We start from the raw sequence: 24,886 nt of genomic DNA, 5'->3' as shown, positions 1-24,886 counted from the left end.
TACACTGGGGCACTTTAACACAATCGGTCATAAAATAAAAACAGAAATATATATAGTCTTTAATATTTTGAATACAGTCCATTTACCAGAATCTGCAATGTTGCCTAAGTGTGACCTGATCACTGATATAAATTGACTCTTACACAACTCCCCCAGAGCTCAGTTATAGAGCTGAATTAAATCTCATAATAAAGCTTCTATACTGTACAATGAAGTGTGACACTGACTCTGACAGTCATCCAGACTAATTTATAAGAGACACTTTTAGATTTTTAAACCCCATGAAATGGAAATACAGATTACAATAAGTCAGGCTGCAGTTAGTCATGTATGGACTCTTTATTTATTGTGTGTCCACAAAACTCTTTCTATGCTGAATTTGATATGCTGATTTATTGACAGCAATGGTTTAAACTTTGTGATTGTGTATCCTGTTATCTTAAGTGAGTGGTGTTAACCAGATAGTCATCTGATAACCTCCAACTGTCAAGCCTACATGGTAAAAGTAAAACATCAGATGTGGAGCAAGGTGAAATGCATCCAAAACCAAGGCCAATGCTGAATCTCTGTTTCACTGATCACCAAACAAATGTTCTAAGCTTTTCTTTGGCTCTGCGTTCACACTGCAACAAGTTTAATTAAGGTTGACTTGATAATTATCATGTGACGTTGCAAATAAACTGGAACAATCCCATTATTTTGCCTATGCTCTTTCCTTGGCAGAAGAATGACTTTTTATAAGCTTAATAAGCACAACGGTTTCTGTGATAATTATAAGGTAGTCCAATGTTGATTGTGAAGTATTCAGCCAAGCATAATTGTGGCTTGTAAAGGCAATCTCTCCAAACAAACAGAGGAGATGTGTGCTGTGCTGCTAACAAGGCTCTAATGGGATTGAATTGATACCTTTATTGTCACTGTTGTGTATAGCACCAGGTCAGAAGTATGGAGATCAATGTGTAAATGCAATACAGAACATGCAGTCTTTGCTCCATACTGGACCTTGTGTCCCTGACAAGTTTTGTCAGTTGCTACAGCGGTTGTGACAACGTAATCCATTTAAAATCCCTTTAGCAACAGCACTCTTCATAATGCACTGATGAATAGTTTGTAAACCCAAAAGAATGTTTCTCTTGAATGTGCAACTTTACATCGTTAGACTGGACAGGTGAAAAAGAACAAAGGCTTAATTAAAAACTAAACTAAAGATGCTGCCAAAGCAGGAATAAGGAACAAAAAACTCAAATGGAACAAAGGAAGGACAAACTGACTGACTTACAAACCAACAAGGAAATCAGTAGTGTGTACAATAGCAACAACAACAAACATGCAATCATCTGGCACTGAACAAAGGAAAAGGGTGGTGATACTAAACGAAGACCAGATGTGGCAAGCAGTAACAGAAAACCAGGTGTGACACAGGAAGTACACACAACAGAATACACGCGAGGGCAAGCTCTACAAAATAAAACAGGACCCAAGGAAATTAAAGTACAAGAAGTAAACTTATGGTAAAAAGGGAAAACCAAAACATTGGTAAACCAAGAAACCAAAACACAAATACAAACTCAACAACTCATAGACCCTGATAAAAGGAAATTATAAGGTCCGGTGCACACAAACTCAGGTATTTTGAGAACTGGACTTTGTCCACATGTAAACACAGTTTTGGGCAATGAAACCAAATTTTTTTAAAAAGCGAGGATTTAAAATGAATCTGACTATTGTGTGTAAACTGGAAAACCAGGATCTGCTACATTGGATCGTACTCCATTATCTCTTTGGTTTAACGTCAGATGATGGGTCCATGCATAGGTAGTGCTGGTGCTAACCTTGCAAACAGTCATTTTTTCATTTGCACGTATAAGTGCAGTTACTCGCAGACTGTATTGAGAAATAGATGCATCAGAACACTTTATTGTGTTTGCTCAGGCTGACAGCAGCAGCTGATATATGCAGCGAGGAGCATAAAGACTTTCTTTAGGCTTAATTCTCTTTAGGAAGTATTTATTTTCATTTGCCATCAGAATGATTCATAAGTATCTGCTTTTGGATTGTAGTGCGTTTTCATTATCTGCTTATTGTGATATACCCGTGTGCCACATAAATGACCACATAAAACTTCTGTCTTTGGACAGATATATAAAAACATCCCATTTTCAATCCCTTTCATTATTTCTGCAGAAGCAGGTGTACCAGTATTATAATTAAAATGTGGAACATGAGGTGGTCTTTTTGTTGAGGTTTTAATTGCTGAATGATGTTCGTAAGTCTGTGTGAAGTGTCTCTAATGTGTCAGTATCCAAGACACCTGTTGATTAGCAGCAGAAACGGAAGAAAAATTATTCAAATAGATGAATCGGATGTTCACATAATCGGTATTCTGTGGAACAGTATACCGCTTGCAGCATAAAACCAGCGGCTCGGCTGTGTGTAATGCTGGTTTCACTGTGCACATCCGTCCAGTCTGGCTAGCAGCTTACTAAAATTGACAGGTTATAATACATACAATAAAAAAAGGAAAGCCCAAACAAAGGTTGTTGAGTGAAAGGTTTATAAGTGTGTGACAATCAAATCAAATAATGCTGTCTGAGTATGCGGGCAGCAAATCATGCAAAATAAATCCTTTCTTAGCAGAAAGATTGCACTGTGTGGCTGAGCTGGCATCATCCAGTTATCAAAGATGTGTAGTTGAAGAAGTAACCTTAGTTTTTTTTAATACAGCACAAATTCTGTGCTGTGCCTGGCAAAAAAAAATGGATGTGAAAAGTGCTTTTTTATTTCTCTTAATGTACATTACAGAAAAATATGCAGAAAGTACCTGAAATGAGTTGAAGAATAGCTCACAGTACATCCGAATCTCCCAGCTTGTTCCCTGAAATGTATGAGGCATCCCAACAAAGATGATGTAGTGGATGCCAAACACAAGCACCAGAACAAGAGTGGACTTAGCCAGTTTCCTGTGAGGACAAAAACACACCTACAGTATATATTTGTAAATAACTCATGTGGTGACATGAGTTATTTACATTGTTAAAAAAGTTACAAAATATTAACACAAAACAAATGAATACGAAACATAACATGTCAGCCCCGCATTCCATTTAAAACAATATGGCACATTCTGGTTTTGCTCATCTTTTTTCAAAGCTGCTTTAGGATGTGCCACAAACATTTATCAAATTTGATGTTAAACTGAATGAAAGCAACAAGAATTATTTAGATTAGAGATAAACAGCCAGTTTTATGTTTGCCTGACTAATGGTTTGGAACACTCAAAATACCATGACTTTAAAGATTATTTTCGTTGCCAAGCTCAAATTATTCCTGGTTTATACAGAAAAGTACAGGACAGGATTTCAAACACGTCACTGAGGGAATATAAATTTCCTGAGCTCCCATGGCTGTGACAACGAGACTGAAGAATGGAGCATTTTTCAGCTTATGAGTTAGGCTTAGCCATAGGGGAACTTGAACTGTTAAATCCATGGAATGGCTTTTAGCATTTAGATCTGACTTCAATCAAAATCCAGTTACTTAGCTTTTACATCAAAATCAAAAAGCTATACATGCTTGATTTGAGCCTTTAAAGTTATTGCTGAGTACAAACTCTTGGAGTTGAGTTGTAGATGGGATGTCTTCAGCAGTTTTACAGGCAGTGTGATTGCGTATAGTGTGCCATGTTCCACCCAGGAAATATTTAAAAGCCTTTAAAAAGGTGTGTGTGTGTGTGTGTGTGTGTGTGTGTGTGTGTGTGTGAACAAATACTTTTTCATTATTTTTTCAATTTCAATCCCCGCAGACAGCAGCAAATTTGTAACCTGACTCACGTCATCTGGCTGCGTTCACCAACTACACGCGGGGGCGTTCCCTTTCCTCACACAACCATCTGAGGAGCCTGGGAGTCATATGTGTTTCGTCCGATTAGAAAATAATCAGAACCAATCATTAAATCGCTGGGTGGGACTTTGGATGAATGGGCGGCGTTATGACCGCCCATTCATGCTCCAGAGGGCGGGAGTCAGGTAAGCTCTGAGCTACGTCACGGGTTGAGTCATTGGGAGTGGCTGAAGTGTGTCAGTCAAGATGACGGACAGATTCTTCATCCAATCACATGCACGAGTTTTAGAAAAAATAGCCCCATTTGAAATCATGTCGGTTGTGGGCTCGTCCCAGATGGTATGCGAATACCAGATGGCGGGAGTCAGGTAAGCAAATTTGCATACCAACACAAACACACTTGAGAGTGTGTGCAACATGTGCAGAGTTGTACTTTAAACAGATGGGCATTACAAACAGTGTTAAATCATATTAACACAATGGCTTTTATGGATCAGTGTACACAACACAAATTGTCAGTCACACAGAAAAGGATGCACAGTTCCTTTGCCTCATTTTAATTTACTGGTGCAGTGACTGCTCCCACATGATTATCAGCATCTGTGGGATTGCATGGTTGATGACTTCCTGCAGCCTATCCCAGCTGATCCCAGGAGAGGTTGTCAAACAACTTCTATCGTGTCACATATACAGAACCCTATAACAGTAAGTCTATACAAAGATTGTTTTAAATACACTCACCAGACGGAAACTATTTGAATCAGGCCTATTTGAACTCTCACTACACACCCACAAATGCCACTTGTGTCATATTGATTAATTCTGTTCACTATATTTTACATGCAAAACTAATGTGACTATGCATTGGCCTTTAAGCATGTCTAAAACAAAAGGTGACTTTCAGCCCAATGCTGATCCCATACACCTTTTGAATACACACAGATGGAGTACTGAAGCTGCTCTTGCTGCTGCTGCTACGACTGAGGTGCTATTATAAACAGTGAATGGTGACATGGTCACAGATGCTCATACAGTTTGTTGATTGAGTTTACCTACAATAATAAGCTGGCCTGTAATATTGACAATAACCCATTCTTGCAAAAGAAAACTACGCACAGAAGGTCATCTGAGATTGATGTTTATACAACAGTTTGAGAGATCATTTTTCTGTTCAACATTGTTTTGTCTCCCAAATAAGTCTATGACAGGGGTTTCTTTACAACTTCTTGTCTGCATTTATTACCTGTATAGCAATGTGACTGCATCCTAATTGAATATAACTGAATTATGTTGCATTAATTAGATTTTTGCAGTATATATATCAATCATCAAAAGGAAAAAAATTGAAATTCCAAAAAAGAAAAGGCAGTCTTATTGTTGGCAGAAATAAGCTTCTGTACTGATCCTTATTGCTGTGGTTCTGAAGAAGCCCTCAGCTTAAGACACCCATTTCATCAGTATGTTTTTTTGAGATTATGTAGTTTTGTCCATTCAGTTGAGAAGCTTATGCAATATTCTTCTATCCACAACCGGCACCAGCAGCTCTGGAGCAGTCCAAAGGACAGAGCCAGCCTTATTTATCAGTTTATTTTAGTCACTAGCTCTGCTCAGCTAGTGACCGCCAAGCAGATTGCACTCTACACAGACATTTTTCCTTCTACAAAAATCAGCTTAATATTACACAAAAAATCTTATGCCAAAGATCAATAATCATCTCCTTTGTCCTGTTCACATTAAAGATGAGTATATTTTTCCCACACCATGCCACTAAGCATCCTGTTGGTCACCGGCCCACCCTCCAACTGCAGTCGTTGGAGTAATTTTGCAGATGACAGAACTCCAACTTGCACTGAAAGTATGAGGAGTAAACCTTTTTTGTTACTTTTGAAGTTACAGTGGTACAACCGTTGCAACCAATGGACATCGCTGGCAAAATAAAGTATAAGTTGTTAAAAACTGTGGTTGTTACTTTAATCTATACATGAGCAAGCTGCACGAGCTAACTCTCGTTCGACGAGCTGCACTCGGTTTTATCAACAATTATTTTTGCTCACCCGCTTTCTGTCTTTGTACTTTTTTCTTGGCTGCTCTAACTTCTCCTAGATTTTTGGAGTGTGTAACACATGCTGTATTTGGCTTCTAGTTTAGTGCTCCCAATCAATACACAAAACGTCCTCGCCTGCACCATTCAGCACAATACCGCTCGGGGATTAAACACTGTAATTAAAATGTTTTTATCTGACACCAGAACCAGCAGGGGAGGAAAAAACTGATAATTGCAGATGTATAAATGCATCTGCGTTTCTCTGTGTGTAAGTGGGTGCATTTGTACATCAAATTTAGTGAGGACCAGTGTTAAGTAAGGAATTTCCTCATTTCTTTTTGTGCTTCTTAAAATGGCTGATTAAGGATTAGTTCTTGGTTAATGGGTTAAAGTTGGAAGCAGTGATGATAGAAGCTTAGAGGCGCTGCATTCCAATTGACTTCATACTTAAAATAGACTTCATGTTTCGTAAGATTCATAACAGAAACAGTTCAAAGGGAAATGTGAAATATGTAGGAAAGAAACTAAACAATGGTCCATCACTTCACGATAAGTTGGATAGCAACATTACCAATCAGTCTGCTCACTTGAGTTGAAAAACTATGAAAAAAGAGAGAACTTACTGAACAGGTTAACCTATCTTTGCATATTAACTAATGCTATCATTAATCATGTGATATTTTAATGGTTAAGAACTTGTTAAAAACAAGATTGTTCAAAGCTCTATAAAAAATTATCTAATATCTTCAGGAAAACAAGTTGTTCACATTAAAACTGACCTATTGACAAGCTAAGCTACTGTTTGTAGGACTAATTGTGAAAAGTTGTGAAACTGTTAATATTAGCTTAACATGTCCTGGATTGAGGAATTTGTTTATTTGTTAATGTTCCACTAAAACAATATTAATCCCCATAATTTTTTTTTCAATGTTTAAATCTTTAAGTTTTTTGAGAAAAAACTCTCATGGCCACTGGCTCAAAGTATGGTAGACCTTTTTCCTCATTCACTGAACGCAGAACTATGAAATGTTAATGTGGTCCTGCCCATAGCTACACCTAGCCTCAGAGGACTAGCCTTACCTATTTAACACTAACTCTGCAATACTGTGATAAGAAGAGTAAGCTAAACTATACAAGGTTGCATGCAAATTAATGTACCCGAATGGTGATTTACTCACTATTGCTTTCAAAAGTGTAAGAATAGTAGCACTTAATGTTTGGCCGGAGCCGCGGCTGAGTGGCCGACAGTAAACCCAGCTATAAAGATTGGCCTAACCTCGGCTGCTACTGGTCATAACTGCTCAGTGACCACTGTTGTTTACTGCCTTTACAGTCACTGCTGTGGCAACCAGGGATGACAGTTGTTGCTCTTTGAGGTCGGACAACTTCTCCTCATAGTTTGCCCACGCTTCTCATGTAATAGGTTCCTCATAACATATGCACATAAAATGTAAAACTCCAACACCTAATATGTCAAGATTGGTTCCTCAAGTGTTCAACGTGGTAAATACAGGTTTTCTGATCTTTCCTTTTTGAGTCTGGATGTTGTTCTACAGATTCAAAGCAGAAATCCCCAAGCTATATGGCTGGTTTTGTTCATGTTATGTCTTGAAACATCTGAAAATATCCTTTGATGTTAACAACGTTAAAAACTGTAAGGAAAATTTTTCCAAACCTGACATTCCCAGGGCAGGGAGCAGGGGGGCGGAAGGACTTTATCTACGCGGCAGAATGATGAGTAGCTCTAGTCAGGGTCCATCAGACAATGTGTCCCTCACAGAACAATAGGTGAAGGAGAGTGGCTCAAGATTTCTTGGCTGGGAAAGTGGATTTTTACTTTTTTTTTTTAGATTGAAATTTCAGATAAATGGGTCCAGAAACATTACAGTGTGTCCCCTAACTAAAGACTGCTTGAGGAGGTCGAGAAGTGATTTGCATTAGAATACACTATTCGACTGGGTTGAAAAACCCCAAGTCATACAGAGTGGCATCCAAGGAAGCTGATGTGGAAGAGCTACACTGTAAGACAGACGCGTACTGGGCGAACAAATCGACAGAGGATGCAGTCTCCATTACACTTCACACAGCCCTGGAGCACCTAGAGCAGGCTTACGTCATCATGCTCTTTGTGGACTTTAGCAGCGCATTCAACACTGTAGGCCCCCACAAACTGGTCCACAAACTCATAAACCCGCTCACTCTGTTCATGGATTATGGACTTCCTGACCAACAGACCTCAGAATGGGGAACCTGACATCTGACACCGTAATCATGAACACTGGCACTCCACAGGGCTGTGTGCTCAGTACCACCCTCTTCACCCAGGACTGTGTCCCCACCCACTCCTCCAACACTGTAGTTAAATTTGCAGATGACACTACAGCGGTTGGCCTCATTGCGGAGAATGATGAGACCTGGTACAGGCAGGAGGTCCAACATCTGGCTGGGTGGTCCTCAACACCTCTAAGACTAAAGAGCTCATCTTTGACTTCAGGAGGACCAGGAGAACGGCACAGCACCCAATCTACAACAGGGGTGAGGAGGTGGAGAGAGTGGAATCATTCAGATTCCTCACCAAGGATCTTACATGGACAATACACACCTCCAACATGGTGAAAAAGGCCCAGCAGAGGATGTTCTTCCTGAGGAAGCTGAGAAAGGCTGGCCTGGCCCCGCAGCTCCTCATCAACTTCTACAGGAGCTCTATCCAAAGCATCCTCTGCCAGGGCTGTACGGTGTGGTACAGCAGCTGCACAGCAGAGGACAGAAGGAATCTGGCACGGATGGTGAAGACTGCACAGAGGATTGTGGGAGCTGAGCTCCCAGACTTGGACTCTGTGTATGCTGAGCGCATGAGGAAGAGAGCTCGGTCCATCTGTACAGACAATAGCCACCTAGGACACTCCTTGTTTGTCCTACTGCCATCAGGGAAAAGGTACCGCACCATCAAAACCCAGACAAACAGACTCAGCAAAAGCTTTTTCCCCAGAGCTGTTGCCTCCATCAACCCCCCACCCCCAAACAAACAAACTGAAATCTGAATAAATGCAATAACAAGGACTTAAACATTTTGTGTTATATTGTGCAATATTATATGACATATACTGCGTCAATGTTTACTTCCAGCATTTTTAGAACTGTATATATCTTTTTCTAATATATTCTAATAACTGTTTTCACTACTCAACACTTTTTTTTATTTTTTATTCACAACATTTTATTTTATTGGGGCCTGCCATAGCATTGCATGGCAAGGCACCTATTACTATTCCGTTGGCAAAAGTCTATGGGATTTAACATTGAAAACGTGTCTCTTTATTTATTTATAGATTTATATATTTATTCTTCCGTCCACATTAATGCGGGCCCTATCAAAACGACCGGCTCGATGAGTTTTCGCGGGCTATTACTTTTATTGAAGATTGGAGTTACCATGGCGACGTAATAAGCAAAAAACAGCCCCCCAAAGCCCCCTTAGGAATAAACAGGGGGATGACCTGGAAAAATCATAAAAAAAAAAAAAAAATTTTGAGCAGTTACTGTGTCATCATGCATTAACCTAGAAACGCCATTCAAATGTCAGTTTGTAGATACGTCCGTGCTGTGTTCAGAAGTGAAGACACCATATCGATACCTGCTACGGATTTCCCACAGCATGCCTCCAAGCGACCCAAAGTTTTGGCCAAAATCTGTAAAATTTGAATTTTTAGAGCACAACTGCCATTTCATTAGACTGTGGGAAGAGCAAGAGTTCTGACCTCAGATTCATTTTCGAATCGCCCTCACGCCTACAAATATCGCTCCAAAGCCATTATGTACTGTCATAATATAGGCACGCATGTTGGGATTCATAAAATGTTTTCATATTTCATCTAGGGCTGACCATTTGTTCTCAGAGCCCCTCAGAGCAAAGTGATGTCGGGGCTCAAAGACCTCAAATCCCCATTTTAATTCATCCAGTTCTCAGAATCTCAGCAGCTCCTGCAGCCCTTCTTTCTCTCATCCGTGCTTTCACTGTGAATGTGCTACAGATCTGAAACGCGGGAATATTGAAGTCCAAAGGCGTCCCTCGCTCATTCTGCGGGAATTTTTTCCGTAGCTTTTACGGTTTCCGAATGGGAAGCATCTATTCGTAGAGGTTTTTTGGCTCCGAGTTGGCAGTTCGCCGCTTTAAAGGGACAGCTCGCCAATTTAAAGGGACAGTTCGCCTTGAATGCTTCTTCTTTTAGCCTTGCGAACCATTCCTGAGCAGCCGTGATTGGTTGAGCGATACGCACACTTTGGCAAGCCCCTTCTAAATTTCTTCAGAAATTTCTAGTTTCTAGTTCATTGTTGTTGTTTTGTCTGTTCTTCTTGATTGCCAACAAATTTTCGTTGTAGGACTACAATGACAAATAAGAATCCTTGAATCCTTGAGCTGTTTGAAGCAAATTTGCAATTTAAGTCACAAATACTAAAACCACAATGCCATGGATATGGTAGGAAGCTAAGTTAGAGTTAGGGTTAAGGTTAATGTGTGAAATGAGTTCACAAAAATTGCTGCAGCTATTCTAGTTCACACTTGTTTTTTCTTATGACGGGTTGTACCAGTAAATCAAGTTGAACTAGACAATCAGTCATGCAAGTACATCGCTTCATAAACAGAATAAAGAATAAAAAAAAGGTCATGATTATTTATGTCAGCTATAGTGTGTGATTAGTTATTAACATAACAAATCACAACATCAGCATAATAATCATGCTCATAAGTAATAATTTATTTACACAAAGACACAAAATAATTCTCTAACACGCAACCTTCAACAAAGTCCAACCCTGGGCATGGAATAAATGGCTGGTTTTGTAGACATAACCAGTTCGGTACAAACCTGTACTGTTTCCTGGTGTCGTATCTCCCCGCGTTTGTCTCTCGAATCTTAGTGGCCAACACTCGCACGATATTCACAAACAAAACAAAGTTGAGCTAAAACACAAGAAAAGAGGTGGAAAACTCATGTTTATGTTTTAGGCAGACGCTTTTATCCTAAGCAACTTACACTCATGCAGGGGTGTCAGGATACGAACTCAGGTCACCCACATGAAAGGTGGCAATCTTACCACTACATTATCCTACATTACATCATGCTGTAAATGTGGCAGACCTCAAATCCTACAAAAGGCACATTAAACATAACAACAATTTAACTGTGCTATGCTTTCAAGGGAACTAAATGTCCAAACAAAGACTTGCTTGTGTGAAACAAAAGTGATCAAACAAATGTCATCAGTACCGTATGGACTGGGTAGCTTCATGCTTTAGTGTTCTCCACTTTGAGGATTATAAACCAGAATATGCTACTAAAACATAATTGCTTTCAGCTGTAATTAATTCCAGTATACAGAAGAAAAAGATGAATTAATTTACATATTTGTTGCAGTGTTTTCAAATCTGTGAATCATATAGTATTAAATACTATTTCTTTTTAATTGCTGCTGATTATCATTATTAAGATCGACATGTCTGAGATAAATAGATAATTGGGCCAGTAATGTTGTGTTAGAAAAATAAAGAATAACAACAACAACAACAACAACAATAATAATAATAATAATAATGCAGTTTAAAATCTATTGGTCTATGATCTAATCAAGTGGCACACAGTGTGTAACTACTGGCCCGAGTTAGGTCGGTGGGTGGGTTACAACAAAAATACGGTTAGCTCTTGGAAGCTCTCACCCGTCTGCACGGTTGGCTAATGTAGCCCTTACCCGTTATTATTGGTTGATAAAAGGATTCAAACACGCTCCGGGATGTCCAACAAAAGACAGACACAGTTGAAGTTGACTTTGAGAATGTTTATGTAGAAGCTTCGTCACCATCTACAAAATCCACACACTGTCACCCACAGAATATCCAAAGTGCATTAATGTGTGTGGTTAGTTTTCATGTACGCACAGCACTTTGACAAACTTTCAATGCTCCAAATGTCTGTGAAAGGCAGTCTGTGATCCGCAATCTGACTGAGAAACGGGAGCAGCAGTGGGCGGGGACAGACAGCTAGGAGTGCAACGGGATTGGTTGACCGTGACAATGACTGACAGCTAAATTAGCCAATGAAGAACTACTGACCAAAATAATAAGGATTATGTCAGGTAGATGAGCCTTTTTAACAGCCGCCCCCAGATTTCTTATGGAAATCTGTTTCTCTTCATAAAGGCCCTAGAACTAGGGAAGATCCTAATCAGGCAATGCAGGGAGGTGAATAATCCGGGCTACTGGGCGCGTGTAGGTGCGGTCTCCAACTTGCACTCTCACGGTCCTTACTCGGTTATCAGATCCAGGGAGAACTTCTGAAACCCGTCCCACTGGCCAGAGTGCTCGGGGCAACTGTGGATCTACAATCATGACTGTGGTACCGACCTGGAGATCTGGCGCTTCTGTAAGCCATTTCTGACGTGCTTGGAGACCAGAGACCAAGTAATACTTCAGAAAGTGTCTCCAGAAATGGTCTGCCAACAACTGACTGTGCCTCCATCTCCGTCAACTCAACATTTCTGACTCCGGATACACAACCTGTGGGAGTGACGCGTCTGGCCGCCCCATCAGGAGAGAGTTTGGGGTTACTGGGTCTGGGTCAGAGATGTCTGAGGAGGTATAACCAAGTGGTTTTGAATTGAGGATCCCCTCAATCTCGATGAGAACCGTCCTCAGGACCTCTTCTGTCACTGATTGAGCACCTAAGGTGACCCGTAGAGCTTGCTTCAGGGAGCGGATTTCCCTTTCCCAGCAACCACCAAAGTGTGGCGCACTTGGGGGGTTGAAGGTGAACTGGATTTGTTGGCTGGCAAGTTGATCTTGAACTTCAGGCAGGAGAGTTGTGAAAGCTTCCTTCAACTCGCGTTCACCTCCCCTGAAGTTTGTCCCCTGATGGGACAATATCTCCATTGGTTTACCTCGCCGAGCCACAAACCGTCGAAGTGCCATCAAATAAGAATCAGCATCTATGCTGCTGAGGAGATCAATGTAGACTGCACGTGTCGTCATACATTTAAAGAGAATGCCCCATCTCTTTTTGCTCCTGCGGCCGATTTTAACCTCATATGGCCCGAAACAGTCCACTCCAGTGGAATAAAACGCAGGCTTGTGGAGGCGCAATCTGGCCGGGGGCAGGTCAGCCATTCTAGGAATCTGGGGGGTTCCACGCCATTTCCGGCATTCAACACACTCTCGCTGATGACGTCGGATAGCTTCTCTGCCACGAATGACCCAATATTTCCGGCGAACCTCAGCGAATACTCGCTCTGGGCCAGGGTGAAATAAATTCTCATCAAAGTCTTTGATGATCAACTTGGTGATCCAGTGCTGGGGGTCAAGCATGATTGGATGCATAGAATCCTGATCAAGCAGAGTGCTGTGTCGCAGGCGACCTCCCACTCGGATCAATTGAGTAGTCTTATCAAACTCGGGAGCAAAAGTAACCAGACGACTGCTACTAGTTATTGCCTTTCCTGCTCTCAGGTAGGCCACATCAGAGGCGAAGCAATCCTGCTGGGACCGCTGGAGAAGAGATATTTCTGCCTTCTTGAAGTCGCTGGCAGAGGGACTTCCCTCTGCCACCCCATGAATAGAGCGTGCGGTAGCCTCCAGAAGTTTGTCAAAGCTGATGAACTGACTAGCTCCTGGGGTATCTGGGGCCAGCGCTGTAGTAGTGAGGCCACAGACTAGGGTTTTCCGAAGTTCATCTCCTTCTACAGGTGAAGTGACAGGCTTCTCCGGCCACTGCTCAGGAGTCCCTTGTAGGAATGATGGGCCCTGATACCACCGACTCTGCTTGCCTAGCTCGGCAAGAGTTTTCCCACGAGTAATGTCATCAGCGGGATTGCTGGAGGTATCCACGTAGCGCCATGCTTCACGATCTGTCAGATCTTGGATCTCCGCTACCCTTGTGCCCACGAATACTTTGAACCTGCACGAATCCGATTGGAGCCAAGTGAGGACCGTGGTGGAGTCGGACCAGAAGATGGTTTGGCGGATGGGCAGAGAGAGCTCCGTCAAGAGCACCTTAGCTAACTGCGCCCCAGTAAGTGCAGCACATAACTCAAGACGAGGTATAGATTGCTGCTTCCTAGGTGCTACTCTCGACCGAGCAGCCAGAAATGCCACCATAACCTTGCCACTGGGGTCCTCTGTCCTGAGATAGGCCACCGAGCCATAAGCCCTTTCTGATGCATCTCAAAACACGTGGATATCTCTGACACTGGTGAGGGAATCCATCTCACGACTGCTGTAGCACCTAGGGAGGGCTATCTGCTGCAGGTCTGGCAGCTCACTCTCCCACTTTCTCCAGGACTGGAGGAGATCTTCAGGTAACAGAGGGTTGTCCCAGTCTCTCTTCTTACCCCATAGCTGCTGGACTATGACCTTGGCCCTGGTAGTATATGGGACGATATAGCCCAGTGGATCATACTGGCTAGCCAAGACCTTGTAGATGGTGCGCATAGTAACCTGAGGACAGTCGAGAGATCGGGACTTGTATGACAAAGTGTCGGACTGGCAGTGCCAGTGAAGCCCAAGTGCTGATTCCTGCGTGTCTGTTTTCCCTTGTGCGATCCATCGTTCAGCACCGTCTGACCTTGCCTCAGGTGGGAGATGGTGGATCACTGAGGTGACATTGCTCGCCCACTGACGCAAGTCAAAACCTCCTTCAGCCAGAAGGTTCCAAAGCTGGTCCACAAGTGCTTTGGCCCCCTCCTCAGAAGTCAGGCTCAACATGCAGTTGTCCACATAGAAGGACTTCTCGATTGGCTCTCTGGCTGCGTCCCCCGAGTGGCTACTGTCCCTGGCATGTTTCTGAAGGGCGAATGTTGCGCAGCAGGGACTGGATGTTGTTCCAAAAGGAAGGACACGCCACTCATAAACACTCAGTGGTTCTTCACGTTTCATATCTCTCCAGAGAAACCTTAGCAGTGGCCTGTCTTCAGGGAGGAGCCTCACCTGATGAAACATCCCGCGTATGTCACTGCTGATGCCAACTGAATGTTCTCTGAATCTGAGGAGAACTGCAAGCAGGGATGGACTTAGTGTGGGTCCAGGTAGCAGGAGCTCGTTGAGGTTATTTCCTCTGAACTGGAATGAGCAATTGAACACTATACGGTTCTTGCCGTTATGTTGCACCATATGGTGCGGGACGTACCAGCTAGTAGCTGTGTCCTCTTCAGCACCAGGTGCTAGTTTCACCACATAGCCAGCTTGCTCCAGCTTCTGGATTTCAGCTTTGTAGCCTTGGGCTTGATTGGGTGCCTTCGCAAGCCTCTTTTCATTACTTCGTAACTGTGGGAGCACAGCTTCCTTTGGCGCTCGTAACTGAGGCATGTTCTTGGTATGCAAGAGGGGGGTTGCGTACCGTCGAACTCCGTCCACCTCGATCCTCAGTCTTGGCCTCGAGAAGGTCTATGGCGTCCTGATCTTGACGTGATCTGACGCTAGCTTTCTCATTATGCCATGGTAACACGTCCATCTGCCACAGCCTTTCCACCTGACTATACAGGTCCGCAGATGAGGGAAGAGTGGATGTAAAAAGGCAATGCTGCTCAGTGAAACCATGCTTCGATTCCTGCGCTGGGTCCATCCAAGGCGTGTCTTAATGGCAGCTGGCCCTCCAGGTGGCCCAAGACGAACTGGTTCCACCGGCGTTATTAGGTGGGGGTAATCAATCCAATGAGTAACAATGGCTGGGCATCGACAATGTTTTGTAATGACAATCCCTGAAGGTGGCGAAACTTGCGTTGCAAAGCACTAAGAGGGTGAGTGTGCTTTGCCAGGTTCAGCTGTTTTGCAGTAAATGCTCCCTTGATGTGGTACAATCTCTAAGGTTCTGTTGCAGGAGAGATAGTAAATGAGACTGCCGCCCCATGAAGAACCTGAAGTTCCTGTCTCACCGTACGGAGGATTATGTCCTCTGATTGTCCCTTGAGCCCAAGTTGCTGTGCAGCCGAATGGAGGAGGATTGTGCGTTCTGATCCATCGTCCAGGATCGCAAAGGCCTCCATAGTTTTGTCTCCATTCCGAAGTAGGACCTTGCTGATCTTCAAGAGGACCTTGCGACCTGCAGCTGGTCTGTCAATGTACAGTACTTCATTGGTAGTGTTAAGTAGGACAGAGTTGGCTGCTTCAGTAGGATCCTGAGCTTTCTCTGGCTTTTCAGGAACCCTCTCAGAGACCTCATGGAGCACCATCAAGTGGCAGCGGTTGCAGGTTTTGCATCGCATCTTGAGGTTGCATTCCCGTGCGTGATGGTCTCGACCACAGCGCCAGCATCCATTCTTCTCCTTAACCCAGCTTTCTTTCTGATCACGGGTTAACCGCTGAAAGTTGAAACAATTATTGAGCGTGTGGTTCCCATTATCACAGTAGGGGCAGTACATTTTCACTTTGTCTTTAGTGGCAAGTGCTTTCTCCTGTCGTCCACCTGGCTGCTTTGTCTCTGTGCCGAGAAGTACAGTGGTTGTCCGAACAGCCTGTTTAAAATCCTTTCGTTGGTCTCGACTCTTTGGCGGAGTCTCTTTCCTTGAGCTGTTAGTGAACCTTGTGTTCTCCTCTTGTACCTCAATCTCAAATTCCAGCCAGTCTGCCAGATCAAGCAGAGTGGGAATGGGCGTCCGATATGGGTGGATGTAACGGCGGAAGCTGGATCTTAAGTCATGTGGGAGTTTCCCCATCAGTCTTGAGACATGTGAGCCACACTCAAGTTCCACCTTGCCTTTCCTGCCCAACTGCTCCAACAGACCCACTAGTGAGCGCACTCGCAAGGCGAACATCCTGAAAGTCTTGATATCGCCACTGGCAATATTCTGGCCATCCATCAGCTCGGCGATCCGCTGAAGGGCTAATTGGTGCGGCTGCCCATACTGCTTATTGAGAGCGCCCATCGTGTCAGAATAGGGGTACTTTGAGTTACAGTAGGAGTCAGCGACCAATAGAGCTTCTTCTACCTTGAGATGATCCATAAGGATCTGGAATTTGAATCTCTCATTAGCGTTGTCAGGGAGGAGATTTTCCAGGGCAATTTTCATTCGAGAGAACTCTCTGGGGTTTGGATGAGTAAAGTCTGGTATGGTCGGAGTGGGTCCCTTATACAGTCTCAAATGACTCCTCTGAGATGGGGGACTCGGAGGTCTACTTTGGGAGCATCCATAATGGGAGGGGGACGATGAGCGCTCTAGCTGATAGGAGCGATTAGAATCTCGACGGTGAGCGGAGTCCCGCTGCCTGGATGTTTCCTGCCTATGACCATCGGCATCGGACGAACGTGAATGGGAGGCGTTCTGCCCAAAATAAGATGACCTTTCCTTTAACTGCTCCTGTGGTCCAGTTTCTGAGCCAGGGCTGTCTGAACGTGCAGGGGTAGCGTTGGGTCTCTTTGTTCGTGGGGCTGGAATAGGTCGGGTTAGCTCCGTCATTACCTCACATCTACCTTGCCGAGGAGCTGGGACTGGTCGTGTGGAGGAGGACCAAGAGTGATTTGGGGGCTCCTCTCGTCCATATCCAGACCGAGGTCGATGACCAGCATGATCAGTTTCCATCCTGGCCATTTCTGATAGCAGGGCGTCTTGCCTACGATGGAGGAATTCGATCTCCTGCCTCATTTCTTCCTTAGCGGTGTCCCAACTGTCCTTTATCACCCAGTGCGGTGGTGAGTAGGAGACTTGGCTTACAGGAGGTGATGAGCCATGGCCTGCTGCATATCGCCAATCATTTCCATCCGCTGTGTAGCGACTTCGTGGGTGTGGTGATATGTGTAGTGGTGACGAACGCCTCATCTGGTCCACGACATGGTCGCCCCAGGATGTGGCGAAGGATGTCTGTGGCTCAGTGCACACAGTAGGTTCCTCTTTGTCTGAGTAATTCAACATGTTAATCCGCAGTGAGTCTGAATCCGGCTCGAAGGACCATGAAAAATACGGTTAGCTCTTGGAAGCTCTCACCCATCTGCACGGTTGGCTAATGTAGCCCTCACCCGTTATTATTGGTTGATAAAAGGATTCAAACACGCTCCGGGATGTCCAGCATAAGACACAGTTGAAGTTGACTTTGAGAATGTTTATGTAGAAGCTTTGTCACCATCTACAAAATCCACACACTGTCACCCACAGAATATCCAAAGTGCATTAATGTGTGTGGTTAGTTGTCATGTACGCACAGCACTTTGACAAACTTTCAATGCTCCAAATGTCTGTGAAAGGCAGTCTGTGATCCGCGATCTGACTGAGAAACGGGAGAAGCAGTGGGCGGGGACAGACAGCTAGGAGTGCAACGGGATTGGTTGACTGTGACAATGACTGACAGCTAAATTAGCCAATGAAGAACTAACTGACCAAAATAATAGCCAAATGAAGAACTAACTGACCAAAATAATAAGGATTATGTCAGGTAGATGAGCCTTTTTAACAACGGGGCTTTTCATTTTTATTAAATTATACTTTGGTCCTTGTTAGTTTAACCTAGCTTCTTTCTCGTGCTTCTGTCAATCACTCTGAATGATGGATTTAACAAAACATAATAAAAAGAAAGCCCTGGAGGCAGGTGCATCAAAATCCTTTAAAATCACTGACATTTCATTTGTTAGAGCTCCTACTTCAGCCACTAAATGTGGAAATGGCAGTGAGGATGCTGTTGGTGTGGGGAGAGACACACAGTAAAAGTAAAACAAAGTAGCCAATACAGCTCAGAGTCAGCAGAGCCCCAAGAATTCAGGGAATTTACCACTGACACGGTAAGGTAAGGTTGATTATTATAGGGCTAATCTGACTTATTTGCTCTTCATCAACTGAGATAGCCCAGCAAACAGCCACACAGGCCATGGTGAAAAATAAATATACTATGTACGATATACACTACATTAGGTTCAGGAGTGTGTTTATGGGAATTTTTGACCATTCTTCCAGAAGCACATTTGTTAGGTCAGATGTTGGACAGAAGGCATGGCTCACAGTCTCTGCTCTAATTCATCCCAAAGGTGTTTTATCGGGTTGAAGGTCAGGACTCTGTGCAGGCCAGTCAGGTTCATCCACATTAAACTGGCTCATCCAGGTCTTTATGGACCTTGCTTTGTGCACTGGTGAGCAGTCATGTTGGAACAGGAAGGGGCCATCCCCAAACTGTTTCCTCAAAGTTGGGAGCATGAAATGGTCCAACATCTCTTGGTATGCTGCAGCATTCAGAGTTCCTTTCACTGGAACTAAGGGGCCAAGCCAAGCCCATCCTGAACAACAACCCCACACCCCACCAAATTTACACCGTTGTCCTGGCAACCGCCAAACCCAGACTCCTCCCTCAGATTGCCAGATGGAGAAGCGTGCTTGGTCACTCCAGAGAACACGTCTCCACTGCTCTACAGTCCAGCGGCGGCGTGCTTTACACCACTGCATCCGACGCTTTGCATTGCACTTGGTGATGTTTGGCTTGGATGCAGCTGCTCGCCATGGAAACCCATTCCATGAAGCTCTCTACGCACTGTTCTTCAGCTAATCTGAGGGCCACATGAAGTTTGGACGTCTGTAGCGATTGACTCTGCAGAAAGTTGGCGACCTCTGCGCACTATGCGCCTCAGCATCCGCTCTGTCATTTTACGTGAAATTTATACACCTGTGGCCATGGAAGTGATTGGAACATCTGAATTTAATTATTTGGGTGAGTGAATACTTTTGGCAATATAGTGTAAGTATATCAAATTTCAGCATACTTGACTGTGCTTGCAGTCAAATTAATCTCTAGTAAACGTGGTGTGAGAATGATTAGTTAACTTGAACTTTGAAACTTGAAACAACTAGTTTTGGGCTGAGTATATTTTAGTTGTGAATAAATTGTAGAAAAGCAGAATTTGAAGTGTATTGATTGTATTTTTGTGTGGTAAAGTGGGACAACTCAAAGTATACTTTGTACACTTAAATATGTGGCTGTAAATGTATTAATTCACATGTTTGATTAGTAAAATAAAGTTTACTGACTTTATTTTATAAGAAAAACAAAAGATCTATTGCAAAGTCCCAATGAAATTACAGCAATATGTCAGTCATATGTTATCATTTTATCCTCAAATTGTGCTTTTCCTACATTTCTATTCATAAAGACGAATACTTAACTTAACAATATACTAGTCCCATAGAGGACTTAATCCTCTATGAAAAAGTATCATCTCACTCTAAAAAAAAACGGTGTGATGTGAAAAAACTGTAGAATTTAAGCTGCAACCCCCAAAACAAATCTTTCTTTATCACTTTCCAATGAAACTGGTCAATATGACTATGACTATTTATGTTATCATTCATGCTGAACAATCAAGTCTTCATGAATGAAATCAAAACCTGCACCTGTCACACAAAAATGAGATTTCCCCCACCATTTGTGAATATACTGTATCAGTGTGTCACAGGTGTTGACAGGTCATCTACAGTAATATCAAACCAGTTTTACCGCCTGCATGTGCATCTATATATTCACGAGTTTAATTTTCAACAAGACATAAACATCTAGCTAAATATTAATTGTAAATTCAATCAAACAGTATTACTCTGTTTTACACACTCTCTTCAGGCTATGCCTTTATATAATTCATCCAACATTAAAACATCTATAAAAATGACATGAGAACGGTCGTCAGCACATCCTCATTCCTACATTCATTGTCAGATATACTAACACCCCTTTACAGAGCTAAATGCAGCACTTAGGTCATTGTATCTTCAGAAATAAATGCAAATAAATTAATTTTGTATACTCAAAATATTTCCATAAATTCACCAAAGTACTTTAAAATCAATAAAAAGCTTTAGAGTTTAGATTAATTTAGGAAAAAAGGTCAATAAAATCTGGTTTAGTTCTTGAACCAGCTCTTATATTGTTCTGTTATGTCTTTGATGACAATTTTACTCAGTAATTACACTGTTCATTTTTAGTGGCCCGTTTTAGAGGACAAAGCAAAAACTACCATTCTTTTCTCATATTACAAGCTTTTCTAGCTAATGTTCTCTATCAGTGCAAGGACTGTTGAAGCAGCATACGGTCTAATTAAGAATGGTTTGCGCTCTGTGATTTCAGGAGATAATCGGTTAAAGCCAGCAGGGTATTAGTCCTGGTACATAATGTAAATCTTGCCTGTGATTAGAATCTGCAAGAGATTTTCCAGTCACAGCTTGGCAGCTACTTACTTATCCTTGAATGCAATGACAACTCAAGTCAAAAGTGTTCATTCAACAGCTGAGTAATTTTTAAGTAGTTTAGTCATTAATTCAGAGCTTTTGGGAAAGTTGCCCTCACAGCAAGACAGTGCATGACTAAAGATTCTCTCTTCATCATCTCTTTCCTCAATTTATCTTTTTACAACTAGCTCCAGCGCTGAAAGATTCCTCAGCCCCTGGAGGATTTTTGTGCTACATTACATAGAGGATGAAAGAGAAAGATACACTTTCTGATTTCCATAATTTGCATTGGCAACCAAGATAAAAAAAGAGAACTGAATACCAGTGTGATGAAATACCAAATGGGAATGAATTATAAGGCACTTGTGTTGGCTTTGCTGTCCTTCAGCATGAACAGCATTCCATTACTGAGGTCAAATTTATTCTAAATTTTATCAAAATATCTCACATTAAATATCTACCAACTGAAGCAAATAAAATTCTCATGGTGCAAGCCATACTGCAGAAATGTGACCATTATAGTAAATCGAACGTAGAGCTAGATCAGACACAGAAACCCAACCAGAGTCAATATCGTTATTAAAGGGGACATATTATGCAAAGCTCACTTTTTGCGGGTCTTTGTGTTCATATTTGGGCCTCTACTGTTCCTTTAAACACTCCAAGCGCGAAAAAAAACCCATCCATCCGTTTTCTGACAAAGACCTGCTGCTCAGCTTTCTGGAACCTCAACAAAAGTTGTGCTTAAAAAGAAAACGAGTACAATCCACAGTTTAAAGCATTAGCCATTTCATGCAGTATAAAACAACCACAAGACTCTTTGTTCAGGCAAGTGCATGTGCTGTATCTCTATTTTATAAATTCTACACATACAGTTTTGCTTGGTATGCAAAGAAGTATAGTAGAAACAGTTATTGAAGCCAAGGAAAGGAAGAAAACTGTTGTACCCAGCTCGTACTGAAATATTCACAAAGCCCAAAAATATGGCAAGCCTAGCCATGTTCAAAATGGTTTCTTCCTTATTCATACTCAAGCCATCAAAAGGAAACATTTTAAATTGGATTCACAGCCAATAGCAATCGCTGCTTTTCACACTCTTACCCCAATTGCTGTTAAGATAGGCACCTGGTAGATCCATTTTATGTTACCAGCACTTAACTCCCAGCACCTGCAGTTGACAATACACAGGGGCGGAAAATCAAATTGAAAAGGCAAGAAAAGGGAGACTAAATAGTGAGCTGGTAAGAAATTAATGAAGATTATGAGTCACTTTTGATCAAACATCATCAAAAAAATCCATCCATTTATCCATAGGGAGGATGTAGAACAAAGACAGAGTACTACATACATACACTTTTCCAATTTCGATTTAAAAACACTTACTGTTTCATAAAAAGTGTTTTATTTTAATGTTATATTGAATCTTTAACAAATGTTTTATTTTACAGAGCGTTTGAGAGAAATTCATCACAGATTTCAATGATGTTCTGGTCAAAGGACAATGAGGGACATTTCAGGAGCACAGAATATTTCTTTCCCTCTTCATTACAGTGAAAAGGATGTTATTTGCATCAAATGAACCAAACATTTGGTGAATGTGCCTCTACAACTCAGTTTTAACTCTTATAAGCTGCTGTAATAAATGGATGTTTTTATCATTCAGAATTGTGTTGCATACTAAATCATCCATGCTTAATTTGATTTCATTGATGACTTAAATGTCACTACAATTAAGCACTTGTCATTGTTGAAATGACAGAAGACCTCCAAATACTGTATGAATACAGATAATACTTGCTCTCTTACCTTGCATCTGCTAGTGTTGCCCTTAAAATTGCCCAGATTGCCACAAAAATAGCTGGAACACCTGAAATGAGACATAACAAATATCTGTGTTCTGTTGACAAATACAACCCTGATTTCAAAAAGGTGTAACACTGTTTTGTCAAATGTAAATAAACCAGAATGCAATGATTTTTTTAGATCTCCTAAACCAATATTTTATCTATAGAACACAAAAAATATATCAAATGTTGAAGGTAGTACATTTATTAGCTCATCTTAAGTAAGTGCTAAAAACAAAAGGCAGGAGGATAAAAAGAGCACCTTAGAGAGGCAGAGTCTCTCAGAAGTAGAGATGAACAGAGGTTCAGCAATGTGCAAAAACTGCATTAAAAAAATGTGAAGTCATGCCAGAATTATGTCACTCAATGTGAAAACAAGAAGATAATAAAAAAGACTGAAAATTCCATTATCTGCAGCATATAATACTATTTGTAATTTTTATTTTCTATTTTTGCATATTTGCACCTGCAGGAGTGGCATCGGATTCTCGTTATATGTATGCACTGTATATATCGTGACAATAAAGGCTATTCTATTATATCAAAGATTCTGAGAATCTAGAGACATCTCTGCATATGGGACATGGCCAAAAATCAATATTGGACGCTCATGATCCCATGGGCTCTGCATTAAAGGCCAACTTCCATCGTCATTTCATTAATACTGCTGTGTTCACCATTGTTATTGAATGCATTAGTTGTCGGTTCTGTTTAAAAAAACGTTATGGTTGCTTTGTTTCAAGCTGTTTTTGTGGCCAGGAAGAATGGCTTGATGAGATACGACAGGGTTTTCCGGTCCTTCTCATGCATATCCGTGACGCGATAATGAGGCGTCTCTGATTGGCTCCCTCCCATGAATGAATTAATGAACCCTCCTCCTCCCCGCTCTGTGTGTATCCGAGAGCCTGCAAGTTTTTTTTTCAACTCAAAACCTTTCGAAGAGCAAAAAAGAGCAAACTTAAACACAACCCATGCGGTAATAATTTAATCAAGCGTTTTCCTTAACCAATATTTTTCACCTCACACGTCAATGTTGCAAAATGTAGGCCTATACAGCGCAGCACTGAAAATCGCTCGGCAGAAGTAGTGATTGTGGTAGACTGCAGAGATTGTTCGTGGCTGGAATATACAACCAAAATGAAAAGGCACAAATCCATTTTTGAATATTTCAAAGCAAAAGAAGTAAAAAGCACAGCATCATCTGATGGGACAGCTGTGCCCCAACCTTCAACTGTGGACCAACCAAGCAACAGTTCCTTTCACACTGACGACCCGGGCTGGCGTGTCAACTCGACTTTCGATCCGCGTCGGACTCTAGTCTTTTTGCCGAGCCGAGTTTGGTGTGAAAGCAATTGACGCGGGTCGGACGTGGGCGTGGCGTGACGTGAGGAGTTTAAAAGACAGAATGGACAGCTGATTCAGAACAACAGCGACATCAAGTTACACGTGTCACCTAATACGCCAAGCTTTCACATTGCAATTTGGACCCGCGATGGTAGCGGGTCTCAGTGTGAAAGGGGCTAGTGACGAATGTTCTTCAACTACTACGCTAACCGAACCTCGCTGAGGCTAGCCATGGGCACTGTTCAAGTGAGTGCTGCAGGGATCTTACGACGCCTCATCAACCAAGCAATCCCGATGTGCTAAAAAGAACCAGGAGGGTGCAAGGGACAGGTTCTTCACAACGATAGGCGCTTCGACCAGCGTGATTTCGGAGTAGTGGTGGACATTGAGAGGCTACTAGTGACAGCTGGGGACGGGGATGAGGTGACACTGCCATCATCCATTACGTCTCTATACAAAGATTCTGACTTTGATCAACTCTGCGCACAGTTGCCAGACACGGTTAAGACATCTACACTTCAAAATGACAAACTGTCAGTGAGAGTCATAAGCAATGCAATGAATGCTGTTCCTGTCGCAAAAGACCTGCAGCACACAAACTTCTGAAACTTCAGTCAGTACGGCATCAGCAGATCTA

At 42.3% G+C, this 24,886-nt stretch overlaps 1 protein-coding gene across 1 annotated transcript; it reads right to left on the bottom strand.

Annotated features, from left to right (window-relative positions):
- Window positions 1-2,821: 2,821 nt before the first annotated feature.
- Window positions 2,822-22,928, bottom strand: LOC142376387 (parathyroid hormone 2 receptor-like; the record flags this gene model as incomplete). Its single annotated transcript, XM_075459932.1, has 4 exons — window positions 2,822-2,960; window positions 10,753-10,847; window positions 22,163-22,229; window positions 22,868-22,928. Coding segments are annotated over 4 exons (362 nt in total), but the record flags the coding sequence as incomplete, so codon positions are not given.
- Between the last annotated feature and the right edge of the window lie 1,958 nt (window positions 22,929-24,886).

The sequence above is a fragment of the Odontesthes bonariensis genome, unplaced genomic scaffold (genome assembly GCF_027942865.1).
Source record: "Odontesthes bonariensis isolate fOdoBon6 unplaced genomic scaffold, fOdoBon6.hap1 scaffold_275, whole genome shotgun sequence".
Taxonomy (NCBI): Eukaryota; Metazoa; Chordata; class Actinopteri; order Atheriniformes; family Atherinopsidae; genus Odontesthes; species Odontesthes bonariensis.
This window is presented reverse-complemented; position numbering and strand designations above follow the sequence as displayed.